This window comes from Oncorhynchus nerka, unplaced genomic scaffold, assembly GCF_034236695.1.
Source record: "Oncorhynchus nerka isolate Pitt River unplaced genomic scaffold, Oner_Uvic_2.0 unplaced_scaffold_4151, whole genome shotgun sequence".
Lineage (NCBI taxonomy): Eukaryota > Metazoa > Chordata > Actinopteri > Salmoniformes > Salmonidae > Oncorhynchus > Oncorhynchus nerka.
In genome coordinates, this window is record NW_027037144.1 from 1 (window position 1) to 17,681 (window position 17,681).

The window sequence follows — 17,681 nt, forward strand, 5'->3', positions numbered from 1 at the left end:
AGGGGTCAGTATATAATGTAATGTTATAGCCTATCTAGCCCAGTAGGGTCAGTAGGGGTCAGTATATAATGTAATGTTATAGCATATCTAGCCCAGTAGGGGTCAGTATATAATGTAATGTTATAGTATATCTAACCCAGTAGGGGTCAGTATATAATGTAATGTTATAGCATATCTAGCCCAGTAGGGGTCAGTATATAATGTAATGTTATAGTATATCTAACCCAGTAGGGGTCAGTATATAATGTAATGTTATAGTATATCTAACCCAGTAGGGGTCAGTATATAATGTAATGTTATAGCATATCTAGCCCAGTAGGGGTCAGTAGGGGTCAGTATATAATGTAATGTTATAGCATATCTAGCCCAGTAGGGGTCAGTAGGGGTCAGTATATAATGTAATGTTATAGTATATCTAACCCAGTAGGGGTCAGTAGGGGTCAGTATATAATGTAATGTTATAGCATATCTAGCCCAGTAGGGGTCAGTAGGGGTCAGTATATAATGTAATGTTATAGCATATCTAGCCCAGTAGGGGTCAGTATATAATGTAATGTTGTAGTATATCTAGCCCAGTAGGGGTCAGTATATAATGTAATGTTATAGCATATCTAGCCCAGTAGGGATCAGTAGGGGTCAGTATATAATGTAATGTTATAGCATATCTAGCCCAGTAGGGGTCAGTAGGGGTCAGTATATAATGTAATGTTATAGTATATCTAACCCAGTAGGGGTCAGTAGGGGTCAGTATATAATGTAATGTTATAGCATATCTAGCCCAGTAGGGGTCAGTAGGGGTCAGTATATAATGTAATGTTATAGTATATCTAGCCCAGTAGGGGTCAGTATATAATGTAATGTTATAGCCTATCTAGCCCAGTAGGGGTCAGTATATAATGTAATGTTATAGTATATCTAGCCCAGTAGGGGTCAGTATATAATGTAATGTTATAGTATATCTAGCCCAGTAGGGGTCAGTATATAATGTAATGTTATAGCCTATCTAGCCCAGTAGGGGTCAGTATATAATGTAATGTTATAGTATATCTAGCCCAGTAGGGGTCAGTATTATAATGTAATGTTATAGTATATCTAAGGGGGTCAGTAATGTTATAGCCTATCTAGCCCAGTAGGGGTCAGTATATAATGTAATGTTATAGTATATCTAGCCCAGTAGGGGTCAGTATATAATAATGCCTATCTAATGTATATAATTATGTTAGTATATCTAGCCCAGTAGGGGTCAGTATATAATGTAATGTTATAGTATATCTAGGGGTCAGTATATAATGTAATGTTATGGTATATCTAGCCCAGTAGGGGTCAGTATATAATGTAATGTTATAGTATATCTAGCCCAGTAGGGGTCAGTATATAATGTAATGTTATAGCCTATCTAGCCCAGTAGGGGTCAGTATGGGTCAGTATATAATGTAATGTTATAGTATATCTAGCCCAGTAGGGGTCAGTATATAATGTAATGTTATAGCCTATCTAGCCCAGTAGGGGTCAGTATATAATGTAATGTTATAGTATATATAACCCAGTAGGGGTCAGTAGGGGTCAGTATATAATGTAATGTTATAGTATATCTAGCCCAGTAGGGGTCAGTAGGGGTCAGTATATCATGTAATGTTATAGCATAACTAACCCAGTAGGGGTCAGTATATAATGTAATGTTATAGTATATCTAGCCCAGTAGGGGTCAGTATATAATGTAATGTTATAGTATATCTAACCCAGTAGGGGTCAGTAGGGGTCAGTATATAATGTAATGTTATAGCCTATCTAGCCCAGTAGGGGTCAGTATATAATGTAATGTTGTAGCATATCTAGCCCAGTAGGGGTCAGTAGGGGTCAGTATATAATGTAATGTTATAGCATATCTAGCCCAGTAGGGGTCAGTAGAGGTCAGTATATAATGTAATGTTATAGTATATCTAGCCCAGTAGGGGTCAGTATATAATGTAATGTTATAGTATATCTAGCCCAGTAGGGGTCAGTAGGGGTCAGTATATAATGTAATGTTATAGCATATCTAGCCCAGTAGGGGTCAGTAGGGGTCAGTATATAATGTAATGTTATAGTATATCTAGCCCAGTAGGGGTCAGTATATAATGTAATGTTATAGCCTATCTAGCCCAGTAGGGGTCAGTATATAATGTAATGTTATAGTATATCTAGCCCAGTAGGGGTCAGTAGGGGTCAGTATATAATGTAATGTTATAGCATATCTAGCCCAGTAGGGGTCAGTATATAATGTAATGTTATAGTATATCTAGCCCAGTAGGGGTCAGTAGGGGTCAGTATATAATGTAATGTTATAGCATAACTAACCCAGTAGGGGTCAGTAGTGGTCAGTACGTACCAGAGGCTGATTCTGATGGCTTCTCTTCATCCAGAGAGACCAAACTGAGAGGAGAGAAAGGAATTTTTTGTTATTTTATTAGGATCCCCATTAGCTGTTGTGAAAGCAGCAGGTACTCTTCCTGGGGTGCACACAAAACATGACATAAGAACATTAATAAACAAGAAGAGCTCAAGGACAGAACTACACTGAACAAAAAATACTGAACAAAAATAAATTGGCCCCCATGTTTCATGAGCTGAAATAAAAGTTCCGCAAATTTTCCATAAGCACAAAAGCTTCGTTCTGTCCCAATTTATGCACAAATTTGTTGACATCCCTGATTGTGAGCATTTCTCCTTCGCCAAGATAATCCACCTGACAGGTGTGGAATATCAAGCTGATTAAAAAGCCTGATCATTACACAGATGCTACTTGTGCTGAGGACCATACAAGGCCACTCTGAAATGTGAGTTTTTCACAACACAATGCCACAGATCTCAACATTTTGAGGGAGTGTGCAATTGGCATGCTGACTGCAGGAATGTCCACTGATTGGCTGACTGCAAGGAATGTCCACTGATTGGCTGACTGCAGGAATGTCCATATTGGCTGACTGCAGGAATGTCACTGATTGGCTGACTGTAGGAATGTCCACTGATTGGATGTTCTACCATAAATGTTTTTCAACATGGTTTCAGAGAACTTGGGGTTATGGTTTTGGCCAGCATAAGCTACGGACATAGACACAATTGAATTTTATATTTTATAATTTTATTTTTTATTTAGCTGGGGATTTTAACAAGGCTAATCTGAAAACAAGACTCCTAAATTGTATCAGCATATCGATTGCGCAACCAGGGCTGGAAAAACCTTGGATCATTGCTATTCCAACTTCCACGGCATATAAGGCCTGCCCCGCTCTCCTTTCGGAAAAGCTGACCACGGCTCCATTTTGTTGATCCCTGCCTACAGACAGAAACTAAAACAAAAGCTCCCGCGCTGAGGTCTGTTCAACGCTGGTCCGACCAATCTGATTCCACACTCCAAGACTGCTTCCATCACGTGGACTGGGATATGTTTCGTATTGCATCAAACAACAACATTGGCCAGATACGCTGATTCGGGTGAGCGAGTTCATTAGAAAGTGCATTGGCGATGTCGCATTGCCCATAGCAACTATTAAAACATTCCCAAACCAGAAACCGTGGACTGATGGCAGCATTATTTTGAAACTGAAAGCGCGAACCACTGCTTTTAATCAGGGAAAGGTGACCGAAACATGACCGAATACAAACAGTGTAGCTATTCCCTCCAAGAGCAATCAAACAAGCTAAGAGTCAGTATAGAGACAAAGTAGAGTCGCAATTCAACGGCTCAGACACAAGAGGTATGTGGCAGGGTCTACAGTCACTCACGGATTACAGAAAACCAGCCCCGTCACGGACCAGGATGTCTTGCTCCCCAGACAGACTAAATAACTTCTTTGCTCGCTTTGAGGACAATACAGTGCCACTGACACTGCCACCGTCAAGTGCTTTGAGAGACTAGTCAAGGACCATATCACCTCCACCATACCTGACACCCTAGACCCACTCCAATTTGCTTACCGCCCTAATAGGTCCACAGACGATTACATTTACATTTAAGTCATTTAGCAGACGCTCTTATCCAGAGCGACTTACAAATTGGTGCTTTCACCTTATGACATCCAGTGGAACAGCCACTTTACAATAGTGCATCTAGGTCTTTTAAGGGGGGGGGGGGGGGTGAGAAGGATTACTTTATCCTATCCTAGGTATTCCTTAAAGAGGTGGGGTTTCAGGTGTCTCCGGAAGGTGGTGATTGACTCCGCTGTCCTGGCGTCGTGAGGGAGTTTGTTCCACCATTGGGGGGCCAGAGCAGCGAACAGTTTTGACTGGGCTGAGCGGGAACTGTGCTTCCTCCCAGTGGTAGGGAGCGAGCAGGCCAGAGGTGGATGAACGCAGTGCCCTTGTTTGGGTGTAGGGCCTGATCAGAGCCTGGAGGTACTGAGGTGCCGTTCCCCTCACAGCTCCGTAGGCAAGCACCATGGTCTTGTAGAGGATGCGAGCTTCAACTGGAAGCCAGTGGAGAGAGCGGAGGAGCGGGGTGACGTGAGAGAACTTGGGAAGGTTGAACACCAGACGGGCTGCGGCGTTCTGGAGGAGTTGTAGGGGTTTAATGGCACAGGCTGTAGGAACGATGTAATCGCCACCACACTGCACACTGCCCTAACCCATCTGGACAAGAGGAATACCTATGTGATAATGCTGTTCATCGACTACAGCTCGGTATTCAACACCATAGTACCCTCCAAACTAGTCATCAAGCTTGAGACCCTGGGTCTCGACCCTGCACTGTGCAACTGGGTACTGGACTTCCTGACGGACGCCCCAGGTTGTGAGAGTAGGTAATAACATCTCCACCCCGCTGATCTCAACACTGGGGCTCCCACAAGGGTGCCTTCTGAGCCCTCTCCTGTACTCCCTGTTCACCTGACTGCGTGGCCACGCACGCCTCTAACTCAATCATCAAGTTCTATCTCTGGACTAACAGCTATCACTCTGACTAACAGCTATCCCACCATGACTCAGTTCTATCTCTGAACTAACAGCTATCCACCATGACTCAGTTATATCTCTGGACTAACAGCTATCCACCATGACTCAGTTCTATCTCTGAATAACAGCTATCCAATCTGACTCAGTTCCTCCTCTGACTAACAGCTATCCACCATGACTCAGTTCTATCTCTGGACTAACAGCTATCCACCATGACTCAGTTCTATCTCTGAACTAACAGCTATCACCCTGACCAACAGCTATCCACCCTGACTCAGTTTATCTGGACTAACAGCTATCCACCATGACTCAGTTCTATCTCTGGACTAACAGCTATCCACCCTGACTCAGTTCTATCTCTGGACTAACAGCTATCCACTCTGACTCAGTTCTATCTCTGGACTAACAGCTATCCACCCTGACTCAGTTCCTCCTCTGGACTAACAGCTATCCACCCTGACTCAGTTCCTCCTCTGGACTAACAGCTATCCACTCTGACTCAGTTCTATCTCTGGACTAACAGCTATCCACCCTGACTCAGTTCTATCTCTGGACTAACAGCTATCCACCATGACTCAGTTCCTCCTCTGGACTAACAGCTATCCACTCTGACTCAGTTCTATCTCTGGACTAACAGCTATCCACCCTGACTCAGTTCTATCTCTGGACTAACAGCTATCCACCCTGACTCAGTTCTATCTCTGGACTAACAGCTATCGAATCTGACTCAGTTCTACCTCTGGACTAACAGCTATCCACTCTGACTCAGTTCTACCTCTGGACTAACAGCTATCCACCATGATTCAGTTCTATCTCTGGACTAACAGCTATCCACCCTGACTAACAGCTATCCACTCTGACTCAGTTCTATCTCTGGACTAACAGCTATCCACTCTGACTCAGTTCCTCCTCTGGACTAACAGCTATCCACTCTGACTCAGTTCCTCCTCTGGACTAACAGCTATCCACCCTGACTCAGTTCTATCTCTGGACTAACAGCTATCCACCCTGACTCAGTTCTATCTCTGGACACAGCTATCACTCTGACTCAGTTCCTCCTCTGGACTAACAGCTATCCACCCTGACTAACAGCTATCCACCATGACTCAGTTCCTCCTCTGGACTAACAGCTATCCACCCTGACTCAGTTCTATCTCTGGACTAACAGCTATCCACTCTGACTCAGTTCTACCTCTGGACTAACAGCTATCCACTCTGACTCAGTTCCTCCTCTGGACTAACAGCTATCCACCCTGACTCAGTTCTACCTCTGGACTAACAGCTATCCACCATGACTCAGTTCTATCTCTGGACTAACAGCTATCCACCATGACTCAGTTCTATCTCTGGACTAACAGCTATCCACCCTGACTCAGTTCCTCATCTGGACTAACAGCTATCCACCCTGACTCAGTTCTATCTCTGGACTAACAGCTATCCACTCTGACTCAGTTCTATCTCTGGACTAACAGCTATCCACTCTGACTCAGTTCCTCCTCTGGACTAACAGCTATCCACTCTGACTCAGTTCTACCTCTGGACTAACAGCTATCCACTCTGACTCAGTTATATCTCTGGACTAACAGCTATCCACCATGACTCAGTTCTATCTCTGGACTAACAGCTATCCACCATGATTCAGTTCTATCTCTGGACTAACAGCTATCCACCATGATTCAGTTCTATCTCTGGACTAACAGCTATCCACTCTGACTCAGTTCTACCTCTGGACTAACAGCTATCCACCATGACTCAGTTCTATCTCTGGACTAACAGCTATCCACTCTGACTCAGTTCTACCTCTGGACTAACAGCTATCCACCATGACTCAGTTCTATCTCTGGACTAACAGCTATCCACTCTGATTCAGTTCTATCTCTGGACTAACAGCTATCCACCCTAACAGCTATCCACTCTGACTCAGTTCCTCCTCTGGACTAACAGCTATCCACTCTGACTCAGTTCTACCTCTGGACTAACAGCTATCCACTCTGACTCAGTTCTATCTCTGGACTAACAGCTATCCACCCTGACTCAGTTCTACCTCTGGACTAACAGCTATCCACCCTGACTCAGTTCTATCTCTGGACTAACAGCTATCCACTCTGACTCAGTTCCTCCTCTGGACTAACAGCTATCCACTCTCACTCAGTTCCTCCTCTGGACTAACAGCTATCCACTCTGACTCAGTTATATCTCTGGACTAACAGCTATCCACCCTGACTAACAGCTATCCACTCTGACTAACAGCTATCCACCATGACTCAGTTCTACCTCTGGACTAACAGCTATCCACCCTGACTCAGTTCTATCTCTGGACTAACAGCTATCCACTCTGACTCAGTTCCTCCTCTGGACTAACAGCTATCCACCCTGACTCAGTTCTACCTCTGGACTAACAGCTATCCACCATGACTCAGTTCTATCTCTGGACTAACAGCTATCCACTCTGACTCAGTTCTACCTCTGGACTAACAGCTATCCACCCTGACTCAGTTCTACCTCTGGACTAACAGCTATCCACCATGACTCAGTTCTATCTCTGGACTAACAGCTATCCACTCTGACTCAGTTCTACCTCTGGACTAACAGCTATCCACCCTGACTAACAGCTATCCACCCTGACTCAGTTCTACCTCTGGACTAACAGCTATCCACCATGACTCAGTTCTATCTCTGGACTAACAGCTATCCACTCTGACTCAGTTCTACCTCTGGACTAACAGCTATCCACCATGATTCAGTTCTATCTCTGGACTAACAGCTATCCACCCTGACTAACAGCTATCCACTCTGACTCAGTTCTATCTCTGGACTAACAGCTATCCACTCTGACTCAGTTCCTCCTCTGGACTAACAGCTATCCACTCTGACTCAGTTCCTCCTCTGGACTAACAGCTATCCACCCTGACTCAGTTCTATCTCTGGACTAACAGCTATCCACCCTGACTCAGTTCTATCTCTGGACTAACAGCTATCCACTCTGACTCAGTTCCTCCTCTGGACTAACAGCTATCCACCCTGACTAACAGCTATCCACCATGACTCAGTTCCTCCTCTGGACTAACAGCTATCCACCCTGACTCAGTTCTATCTCTGGACTAACAGCTATCCACTCTGACTCAGTTCTACCTCTGGACTAACAGCTATCCACTCTGACTCAGTTCCTCCTCTGGACTAACAGCTATCCACCCTGACTCAGTTCTACCTCTGGACTAACAGCTATCCACCATGACTCAGTTCTATCTCTGGACTAACAGCTATCCACTCTGACTCAGTTATACCTCTGGACTAACAGCTATCCACCCTGACTCAGTTCTACCTCTGGACTAACAGCTATCCACCATGACTCAGTTCTATCTCTGGACTAACAGCTATCCACTCTGACTCAGTTCTACCTCTGGACTAACAGCTATCCACCCTGACTAACAGCTATCCACCCTGACTCAGTTCTACCTCTGGACTAACAGCTATCCACCATGACTCAGTTCTATCTCTGGACTAACAGCTATCCACCATGACTCAGTTCTACCTCTGGACTAACAGCTATCCACCCTGACTCAGTTCTACCTCTGGACTAACAGCTATCCACCATGACTCAGTTCTACCTCTGGACTAACAGCTATCCACCATGACTCAGTTCTATCTCTGGACTAACAGCTATCCACTCTGACTCAGTTCTACCTCTGGACTAACAGCTATCCACCCTGACTCAGTTCTACCTCTGGACTAACAGCTATCCACCATGACTCAGTTCTATCTCTGGACTAACAGCTATCCACTCTGACTCAGTTCTATCTCTGGACTAACAGCTATCCACTCTGACTAACAGCTATCCACTCTGACTCAGTTCTACCTCTGGACTAACAGCTATCCACCCTGACTCAGTTCTATCTCTGGACTAACAGCTATCCACCCTGACTCAGTTCTATCTCTGAACTAACAGCTATCCACCCTGACTAACAGCTATCCACCCTGACTCAGTTCTATCTCTGGACTAACAGCTATCCACTCTGACTCAGTTCTATCTCTGGACTAACAGCTATCCACCATGACTCAGTTCTATCTCTGGACTAACAGCTATCCACTCTGACTCAGTTCTACCTCTGGACTAACAGCTATCCACTCTGACTCAGTTCTACCTCTGGACTAACAGCTATCCACTCTGACTCAGTTCTATCTCTGGACTAACAGCTATCCACCCTGACTCAGTTCCTCCTCTGGACTAACAGCTATCCACCCTGACTCAGTTCTATCTCTGGACTAACAGCTATCCACCATGACTCAGTTCTATCTCTGGACTAACAGCTATCCACTCTGACTCAGTTCTACCTCTGGCCTAACAGCTATCCACTCTGACTCAGTTATATCTCTGGACTAACAGCTATCCACCCTGACTCAGTTCCTCCTCTGGACTAACAGCTATCCACCCTGACTAACAGCTATCCACTCTGACTCAGTTCTATCTCCTAAGAGAGGAGTGGAGGACAGGAGATGAGATGATGTCAGAGGGACCAGGATGTTCTCACCTGTTACTCTGTATGGCCTTCTATTTGTTATGGTCCTGGTTGGTTAGGTCTGTCAGAGGGACCAGGATGTTCTCACCTGTTACTCTGTATGGCCTTCTCTTTGTTATGGTCCTGGTTGGTTAGGTCTGTCAGAGGGACCAGGATGTTCTCACCTGTTACTCTGTATGGCCTTCTCTTTGTTATGGTCCCGGTTGGTTAGGTTTAAATCAGTCAGCTGCTCCAGAGGGTCCCGGAGGTCCTGACAACACACACGATCTACGGTTACAACACACCACATCTACACACCCACACCCCATCTACGGTTACAACACACACACACACACACACACACCCCATCTACACACACACACACCCCATCTACGGTTACAACACACCCCATCTACACACACACACACCCCATCTACGGTTAAGCAAACACACACACACACACACACACACACACCCCATCTACACACACACACACCCCATCTACGGTTACAACACACACACACACACTCCATCTACGGTTACAACACACACACACACACACACACACCCCATCTACGGTTGCAACACACACACCTATCTACACACACACACCCCATCTACGTTTACAACACACACACCCCATCTACACACACACACCCCATCTACACACACACACACCCATCTACGGGTACAACACACACACACCCCCATCTACGGTTACAACACACACACCCCATCTACACACACACACACCCCATCTCACGGTTACAACACACACACCCCATCTACACACACACACCCCATCTACAGTTACAACGCACTGGGGTGCGAAACACACACACAAACCCCATCTATACACACACACCCCATCTACACACACACACCCCATCTACGGTTTACAACACACACACCCTATCTACACACACACACACCCATCTACGGTTACAACACACACACCCTATCTACACACACACACCCCATCTACACATACCCCATCTACACACACACACTCCATCTACACCCCATCTACACACACACACACCATCTACACACACACACACACCCCATCTACACACATACCACATCTACACACCCCATCCCTACACACACACACCTCATCTACACACACACACCTCATCTACACACACATACCACATCTACACACACACACACCATCTACACACACACCCCATCTCGGTTACAAAACACACGCCCCATCTACGGTTACAACACACACACTATCTACACACACATACCCCATCTACACACACACACACCCCATCTACACACACACACCTCATCTACACACACATACCACATCTACACACACACACCCCCATCTACACACATACCCCATCTACACACACACACTCCATCTACACCCCATCTACACACACACACACCATCTACACACACACACACACCCCATCTACACACACACATACCACATCTACACACACACACCTCATCTACACACACACCTCATCTACACACACATACCACATCTACACACACACACACCATCTACACACACACCCCATCTCTGGGGTTACAAAAACACACACCCCATCTACGGTTACAACACACACACCCTATCTACACACATACCCCATCTACACACACACACACACCTCATCTACACACACATACCACACATCTACACACACACACGCCATCTACACGCACACACCCCATCTATGGTTACAACACACACACCCCATCTACACACACACACCCCATCTACACTGATCTACACACACACACCCCATCTACACACACCCCATCTACACATACCACATCTACACACACACACCCCATCTACACACACACACCTCATCTACACACACACACCTCATCTACACACACATACCACATCTACACACACACCATCTACACACACCCCATCTACGGTTACAAAACACACACCCCATCTCACAGTTTACAACACACACACCCTATCTACACACACATACCCCATCTACACACACACACACCCATCTACACACACACACCTCATCTACACACACATACCACATCTACACACACACACGCATCTACACGCACACACACCCCATCTATGGTTACAACACACACACCCCATCTACACACACACACACCCCATCTACACCCCCCCATCTACACACACACACCCCATCTACACACACACACCCCATCTACACACACACACCCCATCTACACAAACACACACCATCTACACACACACACCACATCTACACACACACACACCATCTACGGTTACAACACACTGAGGTGCGAAACACACACACCCCCCATCTACACACACACACACATACACACACACACACATACACACACACACACCCCATCTACACACACACACCACCATCTATTGTTACAACGCCATGGAAACAAAACAAACAAACAAACACACTTGTAATGTACGTACAACCCGTCCCACATGTACCTTGAGAGTGGTGAACTGGTAGGGGACAAGGCCTTTAAAAGACTCATGAATCCCATACAACCCGTCCCACATGTACCTAGAGAGTGGTGAACTGGTAGGGGACAAGGCCTTTAAAAGACTCATGAATCCCATACAACCCGTCCCACACGTACCTTGAGAGTGGTGAACTGGTAGGGGACAAGGCCTTTAAAAGACTCATGAATCCCATACAACCCGTCCCACATGTACCTTGAGAGTGGTGAACTGGTAGGGGACAAGGCCTTTAAAAGACTCATGAATCCCATACAACCCGTCCCACACGTACCTTGAGAGTGGTGAACTGGTAGGGGACAAGGCCTTTAAAAGACTCATGAATCCACTACAACCCGTCCCACACGTACCTTGAGAGTGGTGAACTGGTAGGGGACAAGGCCTTTAAAGACTCATGAATCCCATACAACCCGTCCCACACGTGCCTTGAGAGTGGTGAACTGGTAGGGGACAAGGCCTTCAAAGACTCATGAATCCCATACAGCCCGTCCCCACATGTACCTTGAGAGTGGTGAACTGGTAGGGGACAAGGCCTTTAAAAAGACTCATGAATCCCATACAGCCCGTCCCACATGTACCTTGAGAGTGGTGAACTGGTAGGGGACAAGGCCTTTAAGACTCATGAATCCCCATACAACCCGTCCCACGTACCTTGAGAGTGGTGAACTGGTAGGGGACAAGGCCTTTAAAAGACTCATGAATCCCATACAACCCGTCCACACGTGCCTTGAGAGTGGGTGAACTGGTAGGGGACAAGGCCTTTAAAAGACTCATGAATCCCCTTACAACCCGTCCCACACGTGCACCTTGAGAGTGGTGAACTGGTAGGGGACAAGGCCTTTAAAGACTCATGAATCCACTACAACCCGTCCCACACGTACCTTGAGAGTGGTGAACTGGTAGGGGACAAGGCCTTTAAAAGACTCATGAATCCCACTCATCACACAGGCGGTCCTCTCCCAGAACTGGAGGAGGGTGATCTGGAAAGAGACTGTATTAACACACACACAGACCACTACTATGCAACGACAGACAGACAGGCAGACCTGGTAGAACAGAGGGAGGGAGACAGACAGACAGACAGACAGACAGACAGACAGACAGACAGACAGACAGACAGACAGACAGGCAAACAGACCTGGTAGAACAGAGGGAGGGAGACAGACAGACAGACAGACAGACAGACAGACAGACAGACAGACAGACAGACAGACAGACAGACAGACAGACAGACAGACAGACAGACAGACAGACAGACCTGGTAGAACAGAGGGAGGGAGACAGACACAGACAGACAGACAGACAGACATACAGACAGACAGACAGACAGACAGACAGACCTGGTAGAACAGAGGGAGGGAGACAGACACAGACAGACAGACAGACAGACAGACAGACAGACAGACAGACAGACAGACAGACAGACAGACAGACAGACAGACAGACCTGGTAGAACAGAGGGAGGGAGACAGACAGACAGACCTGGTAGAACAGAGGGAGGGAGACAGACAGACAGACCTGGTAGAACAGAGGGAGACAGACAGACAGACAGACAGACAGACAGACAGACAGACAGACAGACAGACAGACAGACAGACAGACAGACAGACAGAGCTGGTAGAACAGAGGGAGGGAGACAGACACAGACAGACAGACAGACAGGCAAACAGACCTGGTAGAACAGAGGGAGGGAGGGGAGACAGACAGACAGACAGACAGACAGACAGACAGACAGACAGACCTGGTAGAACAGAGGGAGGGAGACAGACACAGACAGACAGACAGACAGACAGACAGACAGACAGACAGACAGACAGACAGACAGACAGACAGACAGACAGACAGACAGACAGACAGACAGACCTGGTAGAACAGAGGGAGGGAGACAGACACAGACAGACAGACAGACAGACAGACAGACAGACAGACAGACAGACAGACAGACAGGCAAACAGACCTGGTAGAACAGAGGGAGGGAGACAGACAGACAGACAGACAGACAGACAGACAGACAGACAGACAGACAGACAGACAGAAACACAGAAACAGACAGACAGACCTGGTAGAACAGAGGGAGGGAGACACAGACAGACAGACAGACAGACAGACAGACAGGCAAACAGACCTGGTAGAACAGAGGGAGGGAGACAGACAGACAGACAGACAGACAGACAGACAGACAGACAGACAGACAGACAGACAGAGGGAGACAGACAGACACATAGGCAGACAGACCTGGTATGTGCAGAGTGAGTGAGACAGCATGTTACAACGGGAGGCTCCCAGCATGTCAACCTTCTGACACACATCGTTCTTCAGCTTCTCAAACAGGTCCTTCGAACCTCTGACCTGGGACTGCACCTGGTGGGCCACACACACAGGGTAACACACACAGTACCTGGTGAACACTACACACAGGTTAACACACACAGTACCTGGTGAACACTACACACAGGGTAACACACACAGTACCTGGTGAACACTACACACAGGTTAACACACACAGTACCTGGTGAACACTACACACAGGTTAACACACACAGTACCTGGTGAACACTACACACAGGTTAACACACACAGTACCTGGTGAACACTACACACAGGTTAACACACACAGTACCTGGTGAACACTACACACAGGTTAACACACCTTGCGGAACTTGTCCAGATTTTTACAGGTGTCCGGGTCGAGTTCCTGAGAGACGTCCTTCATCCAGAGCAGCGCTCCACGGTATTCCGTCCTGGATTTCTCCATCCGGGTCACGGTCAGGAGCGTGTCAGCGATCGCACGCCGCCGAAACGTCTCCACCTCCTGCTCCATCCGGTGTAGGGGCGGGCACAGGACCAGCCTGACATATTAACATAGCAGATCCAGTATTAACACTGGGTGGGCACAGGACCAGCCTGACACATTAACATAGCAGATCCAGTATTAACTCTGGGGATGGGCACAGGACCAGCCTGACACATAAACATAGCAGATCCAGTATTAACTCTGGGGGTGGGCACAGGACCAGCCTGACACATTAACATAGCAGATCAGTGTAACTCTGGGACGGGCACAGGACCAGCCTGACATATTAACACCAGCAGATCCAGAGAGTATTAACTCTGGGGTGGGTACAGGACCAGCCTGACACATAAACATTAACATAGCAGATCCAGTATTAACTCTGGGGGTGGGCACAGGACCAGCCTGACACATTAACATAGCAGATCCAGTATTAACTCTGGGGGCGGGCACAGGACCAGCCTGACACATTAACATAGCAGATCCAGTATTAACTCTGGGGGTGGGCACAGGACCAGCCTGACACATTAACATAGCAGATCCAGTATTAACTCTGGGGCGGGCAACACAGGGCCTTGCTGGGTTAGGGGTTATGATGGTTCTGACCTCTGCTTGGCCGAGGCACACAGGGCCTTGCTGGGTTAGGGGTTATGATGGTTCTGACCTCTGCTTGCCGAGGCACACAGGGCCCTTGCTGGGTTAGGGTTATGATGGTTCTGACCTCTGCTTGGCCGAGGCACACAGGGCCTTGCTGGGTTAGGGGTTATGATGGTTCTGACTCTGTGGCCGAGGCACACAGGGCCTTGCTGGGTTAGGGGTTATGATGGTTCTGACCTCTGCTTGGCCGAGGCACACAGGGCCTTGCTGGGTTAGGGGTTATGATGGTTCTGACCTCTGCTTGGCCGAGGCACACAGGGCCTTGCTGGGTTAGGGGTTATGATGGTTCTGACCTCTGTTTGGCCGAGGCACACAGGGCCTTGCTGGGTTAGGGGTTCTGACCTCTGCTTGGCCGAGGCACACAGGGCCTTGCTGGGTTAGGGGTTATGATGGTTCTGACCTCTGCTTGGCCGAGGCACACAGGGCCTTGCTGGGTTAGGGGTTATGATGGTTCTGACCTCTGCTTGGCCGAGGCACACAGGGCCTTGCTGGGTTAGGGGTTATGATGGTTCTGACCTCTGCTTGGCCGAGGCACACAGGGCCTTGCTGGGTTAGGGGTTATGATGGTTCTGACCTCTGCTTGGCCGAGGCACACAGGGCCTTGCTGGGTTAGGGGTTATGATGGTTCTGACCTCTGTGGCCGAGGCACACAGGGTGCTTGCTGGGTTAGGGTTATGATGGTTCTGACCTCTGCTTGGCCGAGGCACACAGGGCCTTGCTGGGTTAGGGGTTATGATGGTTCTGACCTCTGCTTGGCCGAGGCACACAGGGCCTTGCTGGGTTAGGGGTTATGATGGTTCTGACCTCTGTTTGGCCGAGGCACACAGGGCCTTGCTGGGTTAGGGGTTCTGACCTCTGCTTGGCCGAGGCACACAGGGCCTTGCTGGGTTAGGGGTTATGATGGTTCTGACCTCTGCTTGGCCGAGGCACACAGGGCCTTGCTGGGTTAGGGGTTATGATGGTTCTGACCTCTGCTTGGCCGAGGCACACAGGGCCTTGCTGGGTTAGGGGTTATGATGGTTCTGACCTCTGCTTGGCCGAGGCACACAAGGCCTTGCTGGGTTAGGGGTTATGATGGTTCTGACCTCTGCTTGGCCGAGGCACACAGGGCCTTGCTGGGTTAGGGGTTATGATGGTTCTGACCTCTGCTTGGCCGAGGCACACAGGGCCTTGCTAGTTGCGTCCATCATGTTTCCAGCCTTGGTGCGGTCGTGTTCTGCCTGGAACCTCAGAAACATCCCCAACTCATTCTCCTCCTGAGACAGGTCTGGAACACAGGAATGTCATAACCTCAACATAACCTAACCCAACCTCAACATAACCTAACCCTCCTGAGACAGGTCTGGACCCAGGAATGTCATAACCTCAACATAACCTAACCCAACCTCAACATAACCTAACCCTCCTGAGACAGGTCTGGACCCAGGAATGTCATAACCTAACCTAACCCAACCTCAACATAACCTAACCCAACCTCAACATAACCTAACCCTCCTGAGACAGGTCTGGACCCAGGAATGTCATAACCTCAACATAACCTAACCCTCCCGAGACAGGTCTGGAACACAGGAATGTCATAACCTCAACATAACCTAACCCAACCTCAACATAACCTAACCCTCCTGAGACAGGTCAGGAACACAGGAATGTCATAACCTCAACATAACCTAACCCTCCTGAGACAGGTCTGGACCCAGGAATGTCATAACCTAACCCTCCTGAGACAGGTCTGGAACACACAGGAATGTCATAACCTAACCTAACCCAACCTCAACATAACCTAACCCAACCTCAACATAACCTAACCCTCCTGAGACAGGTCTGGACCCAGGAATGTCATAACCTCAACATAACCTAACCCAACCTCAACATAACCTAACCCAACCTCAACATAACCTAACCCTCCTGAGACAGGTCTGGAACACAGGAATGTCATAACCTCAACATAACCTAACCCAACCTCAACATAACCTAACCCTCCTGAGACAGGTCTGGACCCAGGAATGTCATAACCTCAACATAACCTAACCCAACCTCAACATAACCTAACCCTCCTGAGACAGGTCTGGAACACAGGAATGTCATAACCTCAACATAACCTAACCCAACCTCAACATAACCTAACCCTCCTGAGACAGGTCAGGAACACAGGAATGTCATAACCTCAACATAACCTAACCCTCCTGAGACAGGTCTGGACCCAGGAATGTCATAACCTCAACATAACCTAACCCTCCTGAGACAGGTCTGGAACACACAGGGAGGGAGAGTGGGGTTCTCTGTGAATAGAACAGTATTATCCTGTCTATTTCCTGGTCTGTCTTTAATAAAG

General features: G+C 47.7%; 1 protein-coding gene across 1 annotated transcript; it reads right to left on the minus strand.

Annotated features, from left to right (window-relative positions):
- Nucleotides 1-2,324: 2,324 nt before the first annotated feature.
- On the minus strand, nt 2,325-16,804 carry LOC135566576 (islet cell autoantigen 1-like protein). The gene is made up of 5 exons (XM_065014258.1): nt 16,493-16,804; nt 14,552-14,750; nt 14,137-14,262; nt 9,611-9,696; nt 2,325-2,412 (listed from the first exon to the last, which is right to left on the minus strand). The coding sequence occupies exons 1-5, from the start codon at nt 16,585-16,587 to the stop codon at nt 2,358-2,360; spliced, it is 561 nt and encodes a 186-aa protein (XP_064870330.1). The 5' UTR covers nt 16,588-16,804; the 3' UTR covers nt 2,325-2,357.
- Nucleotides 16,805-17,681: the final 877 nt, after the last annotated feature.

Excerpts from the sequence above, each read along its gene's own strand:
- LOC135566576 (XM_065014258.1), bottom strand. The coding sequence starts at position 16,587 with ATGTTTCTGAGGTTCCAGGCAGAACACGACCGCACCAAGGCTGGAAAC. Across the intron at positions 14,751-16,492 it reads TGTGCCTCGGCCAAGCAGAG|GCTGGTCCTGTGCCCGCCCC; the intron begins GTCAGAACCATC and ends TTAATATGTCAG. Across the intron at positions 9,697-14,136 it reads ACTCACTCTGCACATACCAG|GACCTCCGGGACCCTCTGGA; the intron begins GTCTGTCTGCCT and ends GTGTGTTGTCAG.